Source organism: Panulirus ornatus, chromosome 32 (assembly GCF_036320965.1).
Source record: "Panulirus ornatus isolate Po-2019 chromosome 32, ASM3632096v1, whole genome shotgun sequence".
Classification (NCBI taxonomy): domain Eukaryota; kingdom Metazoa; phylum Arthropoda; class Malacostraca; order Decapoda; family Palinuridae; genus Panulirus; species Panulirus ornatus.
In genome coordinates, this window is record NC_092255.1 from 3396120 (window position 1) to 3415666 (window position 19547).

Sequence of the window (19547 nt, forward strand, 5' to 3'; positions counted from 1 at the left end):
TTGGGTCTTCACATATTTCCTCATCAACCTCAACTGTTCTTCCCTTGGAATCTCTAACCTTGATTAGCTGTTCTTTAACTGATGAGTTGCTCCTGAACTATTCCAGGAAAAGTTTTTGATTGTCTGTCTTACAGTATTCTTTTCAAAATTTCTTTGTTCCTTCCTCCTTATCTTGCAGTCCTTGCTTCTTTCCTTCATATAAACTTTCAAATGCAGTGTAATCTACACCTCCTCCATATAAATTTTAATCCATTTTGCTTTCTGATCTTTTTACAGAAGTACATCTCTCTTTTTCAATGTTTCTCTTCTACTTCACATCCAATATCATCCAGGTTCTAACTCCTCTGTTGATTTCATAGAACATTTTATAACAGTGGTGTACACCACTTACAAAATCCCATTTCTGACTTTACATACTCATAAAAACAGCTTAGTTCAGTGTAGATACCATTTCTTTTTTTAACTGGATGCTCCAGTCATGGACAAAAGTCCACATCAAGGCCAGGCCTTATTTGAAATGTAGAGGATTATGAAAGGGAAAAAAGAAGAGAAGTGGGAGAATATTTACACATTTTGAAAGAAGTGAAACTCCTATCTTTTAAAAATGTGCCAGGTCATAGTTATTTGGAAAAACACGAGAGGGTAGAAGAGTTCCAAATAAAGAAGAAAAAGTGTAGGGGAACATATAGAACCCTGAGGGAGACTACTGTTGATGACGAAGGGGGGAGGCTGATCCATCAACAACCATGGAGATGGATCAGCCAGAAAGGAGGCTAGATATGATAGAGCAAAGTAAGATAGGGATGCCAAAAGAGGGGAGCTTTGAGATGAGACCCTGATGCCACACCCAGTCAAAAGCTTTGGTTATGTCAAGGGCAACTACATGGGATTCCCCAAAATCTCTCAGGGATTATGACCATACATTAGTAAGATAGGAAAGACTATCACACAGAAGCCATACTGGTGATCACAGAGAAGACTGAGATTCAAAATGTCTAAAGATATGGGAATTGAGGAGGGATTCAAAGACTTTGGAAATGGTAGATGTCTACCCAACAGGATGATATTTCGAGGAGTTAGAATGGTCACCCTTCTTAGGGATGGGTTGTAACAATGCATACTTCCAAGAATTATGAAAATTCTGGGTTGTAAACAGAAATGGAACAGATGAGCTAGCACAAGTGCATGTTCAGAGGCACGCTCTATCAGCACATGGGGATGAGTGCAATTAGGACCATAAGCCTTGCTTGTGTCCAGAGAGAGAAGCACTTTTCAGACAATCCAAAAAGAGATTACAAGGAAGGGTATAGGAGTGGTAAGCATCAGGGGGTGAAGGAATGTTAGTCATTCAAGGTAGAGTTAGAGGAGAAATGGGAACCAAAGAGAGTTGCTCTGTCTATGGAAGAGACAGCTATAGTACATCAGAATGGAAAAGTGAAGGAGAGGGAGAGCAACAGAAGCCCTTGGCTAAAGACCAGGAAGACATATTAGTTGACGACAAAAAGTCATTGCACTTCATTTAAACAGAATGCTTTGCCTTACGGATAATGTACTAGCAATGATTACAGGCAGTGATAAATGCTGGAAGGGAGTTGGAGGAAGGAGAGTTATTACAAGTCCGATATACCTGGTCCCTTGCCTGAATGGCCTCAGAACAGGAACAGTTGAACCATGGATTGGTAGAAGAGGTCATCTTGGAGGAAGAGGATATAAATACTTCCATTCCCACAACAATAACTTTTGCTATGCATTTGGTGAGACAGAAGCATCACCATATAGGACATAGTAACTTACTCAAGGAAAGTCTGAACAAAATTTTCCTAAGTTATTCCAATCAACTTTGTAAAAGTGCCAATATTTATGCTTAGAGGGGCTGCTGGAGTGGGAGGTGCTTTCAAAGATACATCTATGAATGTATGATCAGATGAATCACATGGGAGTGAGATTGTGTAATTATGGCATGATGGACTGGAGGTGGAAAACAGATCCTGAATATTAGGAGAGTGGTGACAGCAGTCAGGAATATTGGTACAGTGAGAGATAATTTGATCCAGGTCATTGTGAATGGAGAATGTGAGGGCTTCAATCACCTCAATCCTCCATATGGGAGGAATTCATCCATTGTCTATGATGAATGATGATATCCCTTAAGTATGGGATCTCAGCTTGTGGGTGAGAGGATGCCACAGTCTTATGGCAGAAATCTAGGTAGTCAAAGAAAGATAAAAAATTTGTAGAATCAGGAAAGCAATACGCAAAACAGAGGAAAAGTGCTGTGGTTAGGAGAAAGACCTTGAGCCACATAACATCAAAGTTTGGTGACTCAAGGTCCTTGTAGCATGCAACAGGTGTATTGGTGTTGGAATGAGCACAGACATCACCTAAGAACATCTGATCCCTCTCCTGTAGCCTCTTTAACTACATAATCGAACTCATGCATTGCATGATCATCCTTTACAACTGGTTTATCATACTCGGTAGGTTCCATTTCCATGCCACGATGTGCAAAGATAAGGTGCAGTAGTGACAGTGTATCAGCTCCTCAGGTTTTTGTATGTCCAGTGACCTGCTAATACACAAAGTCCTCCAGTATAAATTATAAGGACTTGCATCTATTTGATTCTCCAATCTCCATGAAGATCTAAATTTTCTCAATCTATGTCATAATTGAAATCTTCGTCATCAGGAGTTCATCATCTTTCTCTGCTATTCTGACTGTACCTTAACTGTTATAATTGTACAACTGTCATGGCTCATTTCAGTTTCTTGGAGAATTGCACATTATCAGCATCACAATAAACATTTTCTCTAAAATGATTTGAGTAATTTTCCCATGAAGTACTCTTTGAATGGGTCATCCATCAATATTTCTGGAAATTTGATGAGGTTCTTATCAAGACAGCCAACACCCCTACCCTTGTCCCTCCTTGCTACTGTGTAGTTATCTCAATAGCTTAGGCCAGGCTTTCACTCTTCTGTCAATTTACACCCATCTCTCACTTTATGTGGGGATATGTTACGTGACAACCTTGCACAAAATCACATAAAGCAAACTAATAAACATAGAGAAAAATGAAATGTGTGCACCAGCTTTATGGTCAGCACAAGCAAATTCTCCCATTACCTTTACGTTATGTAGGTTCTGATGTGGAATAAGCTTACCTAGCCATCCTTTATTTGCTTGAAATGGCTCTATGTCAGTTAAATTGTCCTTTTTACATATATGCCTCAGAGATTTAGACCTGAGCTGAAAGTTACTAAAGTTTACTTTCTTCTTTGATTCACACTCTACGTATCACAAGAGCATTTTCTCCATCTTCATTTTCCCCTGGTATCTTTATGAGAATCTAAATTCCTCTGCTGATTAAATTTGCATATTCCTGGCAGCTTGCCCACATTCTAGATTTAATTTCAAACAGCTGTATACTTACCAGAGTAGTCCAGTTCCAGTGGAGCTCCTTAGTGCCCTCACAACGAAGAGAGAAGTATCCCTGAGAAGCAAAGACCACATGCTCATCTGTCACATTGAGGCGGGGGGATCTACTGCTCCAGACTAATCCCACTGTAAAGACATACAGTGTTACATTTGTTTTCTTTCCCTGTTATATTATCATTTTCATAAGAACCTATTGTACTAACACTATTTGATGAACATTATACTACCTTTATTTTCTGTCTTGTAATATGTAACCCCATCATGATGTGGAACATGTAATGTCATTCACATTTATTGTATTTCCCATACTGCACTCAAAAATTACCTGAAAATTATATTGCATTATTTTACTTCTCAGCTTAATGATTCACTTTACAGAATTCTGCTTATGTTTTCATCAACTCCTGGTGTATTCTCTGAAATAATGACAACAATGAAATACTGATTTTTGAAATATGCTTTCTGCTGAAAAGTTTCATCCTTGCATCATCCTACCCTAGGAAACCCTAAACAGGTAAAATTTCACACACAAATTTAGCTCCATCTGGCCATGTTGATTCTACCATCATTCTGCTGCTTTCCCTCATGTATGAAATGTTTTGTCAATTCTTTGAATGGGAGTAAAAAACTGATGATATGAATAAAAGATATTCATATCCTAAAAAAGAGTCTATGATTAAAAATTGTTTTTAAATAAATTTGGTGGTAAATGATGGAGTTACCCTTTGACAATGGAACCAGAATTAAGAACTAAGTTACAGGGAAAGGTTACAGGCTTTAATATTGTTGACCTCAGAAGAGACAAGTGTGTGGGTTGATAACAACCTATATCTTTTCAACACATTGATGACACGAAATGAACACTTCTTTAAGAGATGTAGGGATAGAGCAACCTTAGGAAATAACATGAAATTATGCAAGAAAAAAAAATAGAAGGAAGTACTTTTATAGTATAAGAATGGTGATGAATAGAAAAGAATGACGGAAGACATACAGACAGCATACATGAATTCAAGACATTGTATGACATTAGAGAATGTTCGAGACATGGCCCCCAAAAGGTGATAGTAAAGAATGTTCATGAGATGGGGCCCCATGAGTGTAAATCTCCATTTCATAGTGCAAATAGGTAATTACACACACCTCATATATATCTTATATTCAAAATCCATAACAGATGCTGCTGTAAAGCTAAACTACATATTGTGCTGTCTAGAGTCAACATCAAATACTCCTGTGTTATAAGACTGTTATATCATAAAAGCAGTAAATCTAACCAGTTCATGTCTAACCTACTCTAAAAGTCAGCAAATGTGGAGGTATCCATCCAGACCCATCTCAAAAATAATTCTGATAAAAGAAGTATATTTCCTGCATAGGAGAAGACAGCCAAGTAGTTCATTTGTAAATAAGGATGAAAGTCCCTTGTTCATTACTAATTTTCAACCTGCATTTACTCTTCTGCTGACTACCAACATGAGAAGAAAAAATTAACAGGCACAGCATTGCACACCTCTGACTACATTCATCAAGTGCTAGATCACCATCCACTTCTTCCTGATACATTCACTAACCCTCCCAATAACCAGGTGGGTAGTACTGGTCATCTAACTCCCTGGTTGCTGGCTGCCTACCTACTACTACCAACTACCTACCTACTGGATTACCCACACCATATACATGACATTTCATTACCATATGAGGTGATATCTCAGGCTTTTACAGTGTTACAATCACACACCTACAACAAAATTGTATGAGTTAAGGAAATTTACCCTGCCACAGAGGCAGCAGCACCAGAGGTAAGTAGAAGTGCTTCATAATGGCTTCTGGCTGGCTGGCGTCATGGATGCAGCAACAGCTCCTGTAAAAACAAAACACAGTTACAGGTCATTTACTTAACTGTACTTGATTCATAACAAGTTTGCACAATTTTGTGTCTATCTAATAATTACATTCGCAATACACATATTTCAATTTTTTTTTATCATTATACCTGATTGCCATTTCCCACGTCAGGGAGGTAGCGCCAAGAAACAGATGAAGAACAACCCATCCACTCATATACACAAATATATATCCATAAAGGCACATACATGTACATATATATATCAACATACACATGTACATATTCATATTTGCTTGCCTACCCACAGCAAACAGCACCTCCAACCCCTGCGTCAACAAGGTAGTGCCAGGAAAACAAACAAAAAAGGCCACATTTGTTCACACTCAGTCTCTAGCTGTCATGTGTAATGCACAAATGATCTATATTTATTGTCATCATACTTAACTGACGTGTCCTGCATCAGCAAGGTCATAATAGCTTTGAAGTCAACAAGTTAGAGCAACTGGGTGTAAGGACGACAATAAAGTGTGGATAATTCAAGCATGCTCTTAAGTGGTTAATATGCTTAGTGAATTCTGATTAACACTAATTTTGATGAGGCTTTAGCAGTGCTGTTTTACTGCAAACGCACACTGTATGAATAGTGTATCATAATCATGAACTCAAACACAAAGTGTCAGTGATTATCCTAGTGTGAAACTGATGAAATTTTGACTGAGAACTCTATGTATACCATAATGGAGTTTGCTCTTCTGCTCTAACTCTGTGACATCATACACCTCCCTCTAATATCTTGAGAGTAACCAAGTTCATAGGCCTTTTTTTCTTTTAGATAGGTGAGGCTCATGATCTCAGGCAACTTTTACTGGCATGATCTTAAAAATATGAAGCTTAAGAGACAGAGTAGATGACAGGTGAGACCTGCAGCAAAATGGTAAGATGAGGAAGGTTGTTGGTCTGTGCTGAAAGGCGTAACATGGGAAACCATTACATTTCAGGAAATACTGAAGGATGGCTAATTCACAAAGAATAAATTGGGAAAAGTAATCCAGGCAAATCACATATGATGGCAATGATATTTTATATCTATCAAACAAACTCCAATTGCCCAAAACAATTGTACGAGAATAATGACAAAGGAGCAATCAGGATAGTAAGGGAAGCAGCAAAGGCAGTCCAAACTCAGAGATAAGGGATTTCGGTTTTGATTCTCAGGGAGAAAAATTCATAAACACAAAAGTTCAAGACTGTAAAAAGGGAGTTTCAGGGATCAGTATATCACTGAGCACACACTTGTCAGAGGAATTGATAAATCATCAGAGATAAATCTAGTCTTTGCACACAGTAGTGGAAATAGAACATCCCAATTTTGATACATTAACCAGAAAATGCTCACGAAATGAATGAGTTTTGATTACATGGTTAAAAAGAATATAAAAGAAGATTAGACAAAAAATATGACTCAAAGGGGAAAACTATGTTAGAAACTATACATGGCAAAATAAATTTTGAGATTATGAACTGGGAAATGGAATTATATGACCAAAGGGCAGGCCTTTTTTCATGAAAGGCCCTACAATCTAAACAAAAGGAATTGGAACATGGATATCACAAGATGCAAACTGAGAAAGGTGAAAAAGAGTTCATGGAAAGATGCCAAAAAGCATTAGAGTTTAAAGATGTACTTTGATAGAGGATACAGGTGAAACAATAACCGGCCAGCACTTGAAAGACATAAGAAAGCAAGATATGAGTTGTGAATTATGAAGAATGAGAAGTAAGAAAGCTTTCATAAGAATATTCTAGACAAAGAATAAAATATCCATGACTATTTCATAAATTCATCTGGAGCAAATTGTCAGTTAAGAACATCTAATAAGGTACAGGGCTTTGGATGGAAGGACTGATGAGGATGATAAGGAAATATGCAAGGAGCCGAATGACAAGTTCCTCGGTGGATGACAGTATAGCTCAAGCATCAGCAAAACAGGACAGAAAGAGGTCTAGGAAAATTGTAAAATTATAAAAATAATGAAGATGTTAAGATTATGATAGAGAACCTTGTCGAAAAGGAAACAAAGAAGTAGTTTTCAGAGGAAAAGTGATAAAGTTGCATTGGACTGAGTGATGAAACTGTTAACGCTGACAGATATTTATTCATAATCACTAAAAAGAGTTTTGGCATAACCTAGGATCTCTTTCCCAAGACTCCTGTAACCCAAGGCTTTGCTAAACCCAGAAGCAAGGTAATGTACACTCCTTTGGATTGAAGAGTTCTTTGACAAGCTTACACTCCCAGCGATACAGCCTTGTTAAAAGTGACTTTTTCCTTGCAGCATAACCTCTTGCAGTTGGAGTCCAAGGGGCTCCATCCGAAACTGGTAACCACTTCCTCAGTTCTGCATGGCTAAGAATCAGGAAAACAGCTCACACAAGATCTAACAACTTCGTTCAATACTTTCAACCAATTAGTCTAAGGGAGAGTTCAATGCCATTCTTTCCAACCAACTGTATATACTTGTGTTTAGTTCGTGTTTTTAAGACAAAACTTGGGGTAAAAATTGGGGGGTCGAGTTCCTGCCAGTAAATAATGGAAACAAAATATGTACCAATTAGTAATGAAAACTGGTGCAGTGCCTTCAGTAGATGAAGCTCCCACCTTACAGAAGGCTAGCTTACAAGGTGCTTTCAGTAGTGTATGTCAAAGTTCTTTGCTTAAGCTATCTTACCCTATCATATACAGTATTACAGTACCCCCATAGATCTACAACAGCAAGAGAAAAAAATTACCAGTAATAAAAACCTTTTCGCTATTTCACACCTCCATTTCGTATAGTTCAGAACAATACACCACCAGCAGTGGAGTGGTGGCATAGTTATCAGGGCCACATCTCCGCCATCATTATAAACCCAAAGTAGCCCATTGCATGGAAAGTCAAAGTAGCCAAATACATGGGAAGTAATGGTATGGTACCACAAGACGATGTGTGATTCTTTTAATAGTTTATTCACTGACACATCCATTTTTGTGCAATACATTTGAAACCCCACATTCTTGCGAATTCAATTTGAAAGAAAGGAAAACTACGATCTACCATATGTGTGAATAGCTTCATTAAAACCCATTACAATCATTTTCCTTCTTATCGCCTTCTTTAAGCAGCATTTAGCCCTGCTCCCTCCTCCTCCTCCTCTGCCGGTACAAACACCTAAACACCTTCATGACAGTCATCACCAGCCCTAGGGTTATACTAACACCTTCATGACAGTCATCACCAACCCTAGGGTTATACTAACACCATCATGACAGTCATCACCAACCCTAGGGTTATACTAACACCATCATGACAGTCATCACCAGCCCTAGGGTTATACTAACACCTTCATGACAGAGTCATCACCAGCCCTTCATCATGCTGTCATTAGCCTCATAATCCCACCATGAGTCATCTCCTGCCCCATCAAGACCATGAGGAATCCCACCTTTATTTCACAACCATTTCATCATCACAGTGTCTGATCTGCTTGTTAGCCCTCCCAGGGGTCAGCTGTGTCGGCTACATAGTTACCATGGTTTTTCATTTATTAAAAACCCTGTGACACCACCAGTTTATTTTACCTTAATATGCCTCAATGAATATAGTCTCAGATATAGATAGTAGTTTTGCTGCAAGGTGATGTATTTCTATGGAAAATAGGATGAAATCCGAGACGAAAACACAAGACCTTCCCTGCCCTTTCCCTGCCCTTCCTATGTCCACGAGATGTTACTCGTTTATTTCATAATTTTCGGGTAAAATATTGTTTTATTACAACCATATTCAGTTCATAATGTGCTTGCTATATAACATATTCACGGAAATGTAATATTTTTGCTGAAATGACTTACGAATTAAAAGTGGAAAGTGGGATAAAATTCATGAGCACAATCGACCTTCGTTTTCTTTCGTTCTTCAAAATATTTTACCGCAATCATTTTTAGAAGGATTTCCAGTTAAAGAAAACTTGTATTACAATAATATTATATCCAAATTGTCTTGAATCAATACTTGAATGGAAACATACAATATTTCTGCTGAAAGTTCCCGCGCTTTAGTGTAAAAAGCCGTAATGATAAATGGTAAAAAATTTATCGGCGCTCGGCGTTCCAAACTAAGCAACCCTCAGAATATAGAACATACAATTTTTTTTGCGAGGATTTTGTGAAATGAGTTTTATATGCCATAAAATATGGTGTTCTAATACCCTAACTTGTTGTTCCATTAACTTCAGAAACTTGGGTCGACCTATACACGAAGCATATCATAAATGAATGATTTCTTGGCCAAAAATCATGGGTTGACCTATACACCATTTGCAATAAAACTTAAAACCTAACTTAATGCCTAAAATATGATCTAATAACCAAAAACCTAAACCAAAACCTAAAAGTGCACACTCCCAAATGCATTATCACACACCAAAATGGAGAGGTGAATTCAGGGAGAGGCAACAGGCTTCAAATTTTCCCATTTCGAAAGAAAGAAGAGTGAGGGGTGACCTGGTCACACCCTTTAAACGTGTTAAAACTAAGAAATAAAACAATGAACAATTCTTCGAAAGCTGTGGGGACAGAACAACCAAAAGACATAACATAAAACAGGTCGAAATTTATTAAAAAGATGTGAACGAAGTGCTACTCATAAAATACATGAGTGATGAATAAATGGAAGAGAAAAATATGAAGATATGGTTACAGCAAACGACACAACATACAGATATTTAATTTCATGATAAGAGAATATTCAAGAAAATAGGGGGGCTGGCCACAAACACTTTTTAAAACTCCTTCTGGTGTAGTGGAAATAGGTGTATCAAAATACGAAAATCACCCACTCTTACAACGAAGTCTGACACACACTTATAACGAACTCTAGCACTTATACTTAAATTCTTCCATGGGATCTGAGAGTCTACCAGCTGAACGGAAAGGCTATGGGAAACCCCACCTTAACTCACCGGAAACCTTGATGTACACTCTCCCAGGACCATGTAACCAAGAACCCAGCTCACCCTTACACTTGGGACCCAGGACACGGTAACCCAGGACACGGTAACCCAGGCCACAGTAACCCAGGATGTGGTAACCCACGCCACGGTAACCCAGGACATAGTAAACCAGGAGACAGTGACACAGTAACCCAGGCCACGGTAACCCAGGACACGGTAACCCAGGACACGGTAACCCAGGGTAGAGTGACCCAGGACACAGTAACCCAGGCCACGGTAACCCAGGACATAGTAAACCAGGAGACAGTGACACAGTAACCCAGGCCACGGTAACCCAGGACACGGTAACCCAGGACACAGTAACCCAGGGTAGAGTGACCCAGGACACGGTAACCCAGGCCACGGTAATCCAGGGCACAGTGACCCAGGGTAGAGTGACCCAGTACACGGTAACCCAGGACACAGTAACCCAGGGTAGAGTGACCCAGGACACAGTAATCCAGGCCACGGTAACCCAGGACACAGTAACCCAGGGTAGAGTGACCCAGGACACGGTAACCCAGGACACGGTAACCCAGGGAGCGGTAACCCAGGCCACAGTAACCCAGGATGTGGTAACCCACGCCACGGTAACCCAGGACATAGTAAACCAGGAGACAGTGACACAGTAACCCAGGCCACGGTAACCCAGGACACGGTAACCCAGGACACAGTAACCCAGGGTAGAGTGACCCAGGACACAGTAACCCAGGCCACGGTAACCCAGGACATAGTAAACCAGGAGACAGTGACACAGTAACCCAGGCCACGTTAACCCAGGACACGGTAACCCAGGACACAGTAACCCAGGGTAGAGTGACCCAGGACACGGTAACCCAGGCCACGGTAATCCAGGGCACAGTGACCCAGGGTAGAGTGACCCAGTACACGGTAACCCAGGACACAGTAACCCAGGGTAGAGTGACCCAGGACACAGTAATCCAGGCCACGGTAACCCAGGACACAGTAACCCAGGGTAGAGTGACCCAGGACACGGTAACCCAGGACACGGTAACCCAGGGAGCGGTAACCCAGGCCACAGTAACCCAGGATGTGGTAACCCACGCCACGGTAACCCAGGACATAGTAAACCAGGAGACAGTGACACAGTAACCCAGGACACGGTAACCCAGGACACAGTAACCCAGGGTAGAGTGACCCAGGACACGGTAACCCAGGACACAGTAACCCAGGGTAGAGTGACCCAGGACACGGTAACGCAGGCCACGGTAATCCAGGGCACAGTGACCCAGGCCACGGTAACCCAGCCCACTGTAATAATGTGTCTTGTGTAAGATGTGTGAAAGTAATAACGTATGAGTGTGTATGTGTATGTACGTACGTGTGTGTGTGTGTGTGTGTGTGTGTGTGTGTGTGTGTACAATAATATATGATCCCTACTCATATTCCTCCCACTTAACTCTGTCCTCTAACATTAATATTCCTTAAATACCTTACTACCATTACTATAATTCTTTTACCCTCCTCACAACACTACCTCACTGTCCTATAACATCACAATTCCTTAATTAATCTATTAACGACACAAGACCTCAATGATCATGATAATTAATAACGTTAATACCTAATGGGGTCATAAATAAAATGACTAAACTATATATAAAAAAAAGATAGATAAAACAGATAGATAGAAATAATGTGTTTCTAATGATCTAATTGATATAATTAACATAAAACCATAGTAACTGGAGTTCGCACTACGTTGCGAACACAAAATAAATGAGGATAATTTTATCAATTATCAATATTAAATCATGATATTACGAGCGACCATTATGACAACATACGCGACCATTATGTCAACACTACGCGACCATTATGACAACACTACGCGACCATTATGACAACATACGCGACCATTATGACAACACTACGTGACCATTATGACAACATACGCGACCATTATGACAACACTACGCGACCATTATGACAACATACGCGACCATTATGACAACATACGCGACCATTATGACAACACTACGCGACCATTATGACAACATACGCGACCATTATGACAACATACGCGACCATTATGACAACACTACGCGTCCATTATGACAACATACGCGACCATTATGTCAACACTGCGCGACCATTATGACAACACTACGTGACCATTATGACAACATACGCGACCATTATGACAACATACGCGACCATTATGACAACACTACGCGTCCATTATGACAACATACGCGACCATTATGTTAACACTACGCGTCCATTATGACAACACTACGCGACCATTATGTCAACACTGCGCGACCATTATGACAACACTACGCGTCCATTATGACAACACTACGCGACCATTATGACAACACTACGCGTCCATTATGACAACTCTACGCGACCATTATGTCAACACTACGCGTCCATTATGACAACTCTACGCGACCATTATGTCAACACTACGCGACCATTATGACAACACTACGCGACCATTATGTCAACACTACGCGACCATTATGACAACGACACGCGACCATTATGACAACACTGCGCGACCATTATGACAACATACGCGACCATTATGACAACACTACGCGACCATTATGTCAACACTACGCGACCATTATGACAACGACACGCGACCATTATGTCAACACTACGCGTCCATTATGACAACATACGCGACCATTATGACAACACTACGTGACCATTATGACAACACTACGCGACCATTATTCCTGGACGCGCGTGTCCTCCACGCCTGCTCAATGGATATAAAGCAACAGTAAATATTAACTTTTTTACCACATATTCTCTTAAATTTATGCTAATTTTACTTCTGGGATAACAAGTTAATTACTGACTGCATATAATCATATTTTCATATATATATTTTCTTTTTTTGCATCGATTTCGTAATTAAGAACCATCCTACAAGTTCCACACGGCGGCACTAATAATAAATGATAAAAATAATTAAGGTTGTGGATAATTTATAATAAAAAAAGAAATAATGACAAGAGACACTATATATTCCTACCTTCTACTTAATAGATAACGTAAGAACTTTGAATAAGTATAGAAATGATACTAGAGAAAAACTGACTCAAATATTACATAAAACATAAATGTCTGGAACACAAAAAGAAAATAATTCAGGATAAAGAAAATATGATAGTTTAGCGGGCCATCGTAAATCATCAAGGCATTTATCAACCGATAACTGAACGTAAGGTCTGATAACCTAAATAAAGTACAGCATGAATAATAATAATAATAATAATAATAATAATAATAATAATAATAATAATAATAGATAATAAATAATAATAATAATAATAATAATAATAATAATAATAATAATAATAGATAATAATAATAATAATAATAATAATAATAATAATAATAATAATAATAATAATAGTAATAATAATAATAATAATAATAATAATAATAATATTAGTAAATAAAATAACAATAAAAATAATAATAAACAATATAATAATAATAATAATAATAATAATAATAATAATAATAATAATAATGACATCATTTGCAAAATATTTAGTTTGATGACAATTAATTACATTATCAGTTTTGATAACACGACTGAATGAAATCTGTTAATTGTACAACCTGTTTACCTTAATTATTATCAACACAACGTAACATGATCCTAATTAAATCAGATAACTACTGCCTGATGGGGTTAATAACTTCTCAGCTTCTATAATGATAACCACATTATTATAACCATCAGTCAACCAAAGTTCTATAGAAATCAATATATATATCATACACATTATTTATATAAACTTTATGAGTTCATCTCCCCCCACCTTTATTTTTTTTTTGAGGGAAGGAGAATGGTCCAGTCTTTATAAAACTCTTTCATCCTAACTGATAAAGAGATAATAATCCTTATCAGATAAATAAAAAAAGATATATAAACATTAGTGCACGGGGGTTGAGATGGTCAACACTCCCTCCCTCCATCACACAACCTCCTCCATCCCTCCCTCCCTCCATCACACAACCTCCCTCCTCCTCCATCACACAACCTCCCTCCCTCCCTCCATCACACAACCTCCCTCCCTCCCTCCATCACACAACCTCCCTCCTCCTCCATCACACAACCTCCCTCCCTCCCTCCATCACACAACCTCCCTCCCTCCCTCCATCACACAACCTCCCTCCTCCTCCATCACACAACCTCTACCCCCACCTACATCAGCAGCCCCCCCACTGCTTCATATCCAGTGGCACCTCAGTTCCCAGAAGACTACGGGCAGCCCACCGGAAAAGGACGATTTCGAGACCTCCTCCACCTCCTCCTCCGCCCAGCCACACTCGCCTTTCTTCACAGTGGATCTTCCAAAATCACCTTTCTTGTAACTATGACTTTTGGTGACACAAGCAGCGCTTTCTTGTAAGGTTATACTGGTATAAGAGTATACTGGTATAACGTTATACTGGTATAAGTTATACTGGTATAAGATTATAATAGTATAAGGTTATACTGGTATAATACAAGGTTATACTGGTATATTATAGTAATACTAGTACAGTATAAGGTTATACTGGTATAAGGTATACTGATATATTATAGTTATACTGGTATATTAATAAGGTTATACTGGTATAATATAAGGTTATACTGGTATAATATAAGGTTATACTAGTATATTATAAGGTTATAATGGTATATTATAAGGTTATAATGGTATAATATAAGGTTATATTGGTATAATATAAGGTTATACTGGTATGCTTTTTCTAAGGTAATAATCAAAAAAGGAATATCCTGTGTGAGAGATGGCCTTAGTATATCAAATAATCACTTAACCAAAAACGCCTTTCAGAGTAATTCGTAAGTCATTCTAGTCTTTATAAACATTTTCAGACCAGCACTAAAAACTGACAAAAAAAATTAAAAATCAACGAAGTAAATGGGCAAAAAAATATTTCAATCAGCAGAAAGGAATATGGCAACCAAAATCCTACATTATACATATCATTACACAATAAACCAATCATTAAGGACTTTGTCAGTACAAAAAAAAAAAATAATAATAAATAAATAAATAAACATTACGCATCTCTGTTTAATTTCCAGTTAAATCAAGAACATTTTCAATACAAAAAAAAATTAAAAATTACGCATCAATTTTTAATTTCCAGGTTAAATTCAGTACATTTTCAATACAAAAAAATATAAAAATTGCGTATTAATATTTGACCAGCAGGTAATATAAGTGTTAACAATACATTGGCCTAACATAAACCCAATATTGTGTATGATAGTTGGAAAAAAAAAAATACAAATCCCTTCTTCCTATACCAATGACAGTAAACATAAAATTCTTCATAAATATCTATGTTATAAAAAAAAAAATTGAACCTAAGTGAACTTTCCAGATCCAAAAAATAATACCTAATTTTAAGAAACTATTTTAGAACGGCCAATAGCGAGGCGCCCTTACGACTGACCAATTACATGGTTAAGAACTGGTTGATGATGACCTCTCCAGGGGTCACGTGGGCTGAAGGTCACACATCCTGTGCCTGGCCAACACCCTCCCTCTGACTCTTGACCTCCTCATTGCTAGGACTTCCTGTGTTGACCTAGGAGTCGCCTAGTGCCATACCTCCTTCTAAGGATCCTACCTAACCCACCAATGTGCTCCAGCACCTTCAGGGCTGCGCTACGTTCAGCAGCAGGGAAAGGGTGTGGACTCCTCATTCCATGAAGGTTATTAAGCTTCACTAATGGTTGCTTCACACTCGTTGTGTTAAAACCCCTTCATTCACGATTGTTTATACAACAAATAATGAATAAATTCATTCCATTTCTGTTTTATTTAAGTTCATGTTTGATACACCAACATTAACTACATTGTAGCATTTGTATGTAATATTTTTTTTCATGATTGGAATTTCTCTATTTATTAAAGTAAAAATAAGTAAAATATATATTTCCATAATTTATTTCTTACTAATTCCAGATTTTATTTGAAATAAATTGAAGGTTACATAAATTCGTGTCAGTGTTGTACAGTATGGCGTTTTCTTCAGTGGGTAACTACCGTATTGTGGGACAATGCTCAAATTACCTGAAACTCTGATGATTTAGCTTTTCTACTGCCACTCATATTGCTATACGTCACCCACTGAGGAAAAACCACTTACATATACTCCCTTATAATACGTCGAAAAATGATAACAACAATTTCAGATTATATATATATATTTTTTTTTTGCTTTGTCGCTGTCTCCCGCGTTTGCGAGGTAGCGCAAGGAAACAGACGAAAGAAATGGCCCAACCCACCCCCATACACATGCCTTGATTCAATCCACTGACAGCACGTCAACCCCGGTATACCACATCGCTCCAATTCATTCTATTCTTTGCCCTCCTTTCACCCTCCTGCATGTTCAGGCCCCGATCACACAAAATCTTTTTCACTCCATCTTTCCACCTCCAATTTGGTCTCCCTCTTCTCCTCGTTCCCTCCACCTCCGACACATATATCCTCTTGGTCAATCTTTCCTCACTCATTCTCTCCATGTGACCAAACCATTTCAAAACACCCTCTTCTGCTCCCAAGTGCACTTTCGTGTAATAATCACATCATCAAAGGAGACACAAGAGAGAAATATAACAGTCAATTGATATAAATCGAAGAGACGAAGCTAGGACGCCATGTGGTAAACATGTAAATAATTGGTTATGAGCGAATATATGGTAGTGGGTATCAGTTAACAGATTGGAATCAACCATGACGTAGGCTATAATATATGGGCAATCCCACAGCTATATTTACATAAGAGACAAATTTGAGTTTATTCTGGACACTGACCTCCCCCCCCCCCCCCCCATTTCCGAGTCTTGCTTTGTCTCGGTTTTCGATCTTTAGCATTTGGTTTAATTAACTTTATCAACTTTTCTTTTGTAAAACTACTTAAGTCGACGCAAAACAAATTTCCATGGTTTCTTCCTCGAAACTTATTATTAAGTGTGTTAGTCAAACGACCAGTAATTATAGGGCAATTAAACAAATGGGGGGAAAGGGGGAGGGGGAAGATTTCCTTCCATTTCCACTTATAAAAAAAGTATATATATATATATATATATATATATATATATATATATATATATATATATATATCCCTGGGGATAGGGGATTAAGAATACTTGCCACGTATTCCCTGCGTGTCGTAGAAGGCGACTAAAAGGGAAGGGAGCGGGGGGCTGGAAATCCTCCCCTCTCGGTTTTTTTTTTTTTTTCAATTTTCCAAAAGAAGGAACAGAGAAGGGGGCCAGGTGAGGATATTCCCTCAATGGCCCAGTCCTCTGTTCTTAACGCTACCTCGCTAATGCGGGAAATGGCGAATAGTTTGAAAGAAAGAATATATATATATATATATATATATATATATATATATATATATATATATATATATATATATATATATATATATATATTGGAAAGGATCACAATTTTGCGCGTGATCAAGATATTCCTGTTTCATTATAGGAATATATATATATATATATATATATATATATATATATATATATATATATATATATATATATATATATATATATATATATACAGATAATTTACCTACTAAGTACACCATTAAGGACCGAAACATTTCACACATAAGATCACAGATAAATTTAGAAATTGGTTCAACTTTCTAAGACACTGTTCGTAAACTTTGTCATTTCTTCTCTGCGTCTGGTTGTAAATAAGTTATGCGTCACTTAATTTACAATGTTATGATTTACAACCAACATAGTATAACCCTTAAGTGTGTGAAATGACCTTGACATACTAGAAAATAAGGTCAACACACGGGGCCAACCCACTGACACGAAAAGCCTCGTAACGACCCAACAGCTGTATAACTACTCGTAAACCTGTAGTTAACCTGGCCAAACCCTTGAACGAGATGAGGTCAGAGGTCATTTTTTTTAACCTTTTCAAAATTCTAGGACAGCGTACCTGAACTGGCTGCTGTTCATCAGGTACAATGAACAAGTTACACTGTACCGTGTAAGGTGGTACACTTAAGCAAGTTACACTGTACCCTGTAAGGTACACTTAAGCAAGTTACACTGTACCCTGTAAGGTACACTTAAGCAAGTTACACTGTACCCTGTATGGTACACTTAAGCAAGTTACACTGTACCCTATAAGGTGGTGCACTTAAGCAAGTTACACTGTACCCTATAAGGTGGTACACTTAAGCAAGTTACACTGTACCCTGTATGGTACACTTAAGCAAGTTACACTGTACCCTATAAGGTGGTACACTTAAGCAAGTTACACTGTACCCTGTATGGTACACTTAAGCAAGTTACACTGTACCCTGTAAGGTACACTTAAGCAAGTTACACTGTACCCTATAAGGTGGTACACTTAAGCAAGTTACACTGTACCCTGTATGGTACACTTAAGCAAGTTACACTGTACCCTGTAAGGTACACTTAAGCAAGTTACACTGTACCCTATAAGGTGGTACACTTAAGCAAGTTACACTGTATCCTGTATGGTACACTTAAGCAAGTTACACTGTACCCTATAAGGTACACTTAAGCAAGTTACACTGTACCCTATAAGGTGGTACACTTAAGCAAGTTACACTGTACCCTGTATGGTACACTTAAGCAAGTTACACTGTACCCTGTATAGTACACTTAAGCAAGTTACACTGTACCCTGTATGGTACACTTAAGCAAGTTACACTGTACCCTGTATGGTACACTTAAGCAAGTTACACTGTACCCTGTATGGTACACTTAAGCAAGTTACACTGTACCCTGTATGGTACACTTAAGCAAGTTACACTGTACCTTACCAAACACACCTGTGTTCATTAAGGGCACCTGCTTGGACCACCCTTGAAAACAACAGTACGACCCTTAAATACGGGAGGTAAGACCCTTAAATACGGGAGGTACGACCCTTAAATACGGGAGGTACGACCCTTAAATACGGGAGGTACGACCCTTAAATACGGGAGGTACGACCCTTAAATACGGGAGGTAAGACCCTTAAATACGGGAGGTACGACCCTTAAATACGGGAGGTACGACCCTTAAATAAGGGAGGTTAGACCCTTAAATAAGGGAGGTAAGACCCTTAAATACGGGAGGTAAGACCCTTAAATACGGGAGGTACGACCCTTAAATAAGGGAGGTAAGACCCTTAAATAAGGGAGGTACTACCGTTAAATACGGGAGGTAAG

The 19547-nt window shown here is 38.4% G+C and overlaps 1 protein-coding gene across 8 annotated transcripts in view; it reads right to left on the reverse strand.

Moving 5' to 3' along the window:
- The window catches only part of LOC139758988 (vascular endothelial growth factor receptor 1-like), a 150500-nt gene that overhangs the window by 98054 nt on the left and 32899 nt on the right, over positions 1-19547 (reverse strand). For 7 of the 8 annotated variants that reach the window (XM_071680863.1, XM_071680868.1, XM_071680862.1 and 4 more), the window contains exons 2-3: positions 5212-5300; positions 3432-3562 (exon numbers count right to left, since the gene is read on the reverse strand). In XM_071680863.1, coding sequence (XP_071536964.1) covers positions 3432-3562; positions 5212-5257 — 177 coding nt within the window. In that variant the 5' untranslated portion in view covers positions 5258-5300. Of the gene's footprint in view, positions 1-3431; positions 3563-3761; positions 3853-5211; positions 5301-19547 lie in introns of all 8 variants that reach the window. The other variant, XM_071680867.1, reaches the window with a different exon arrangement.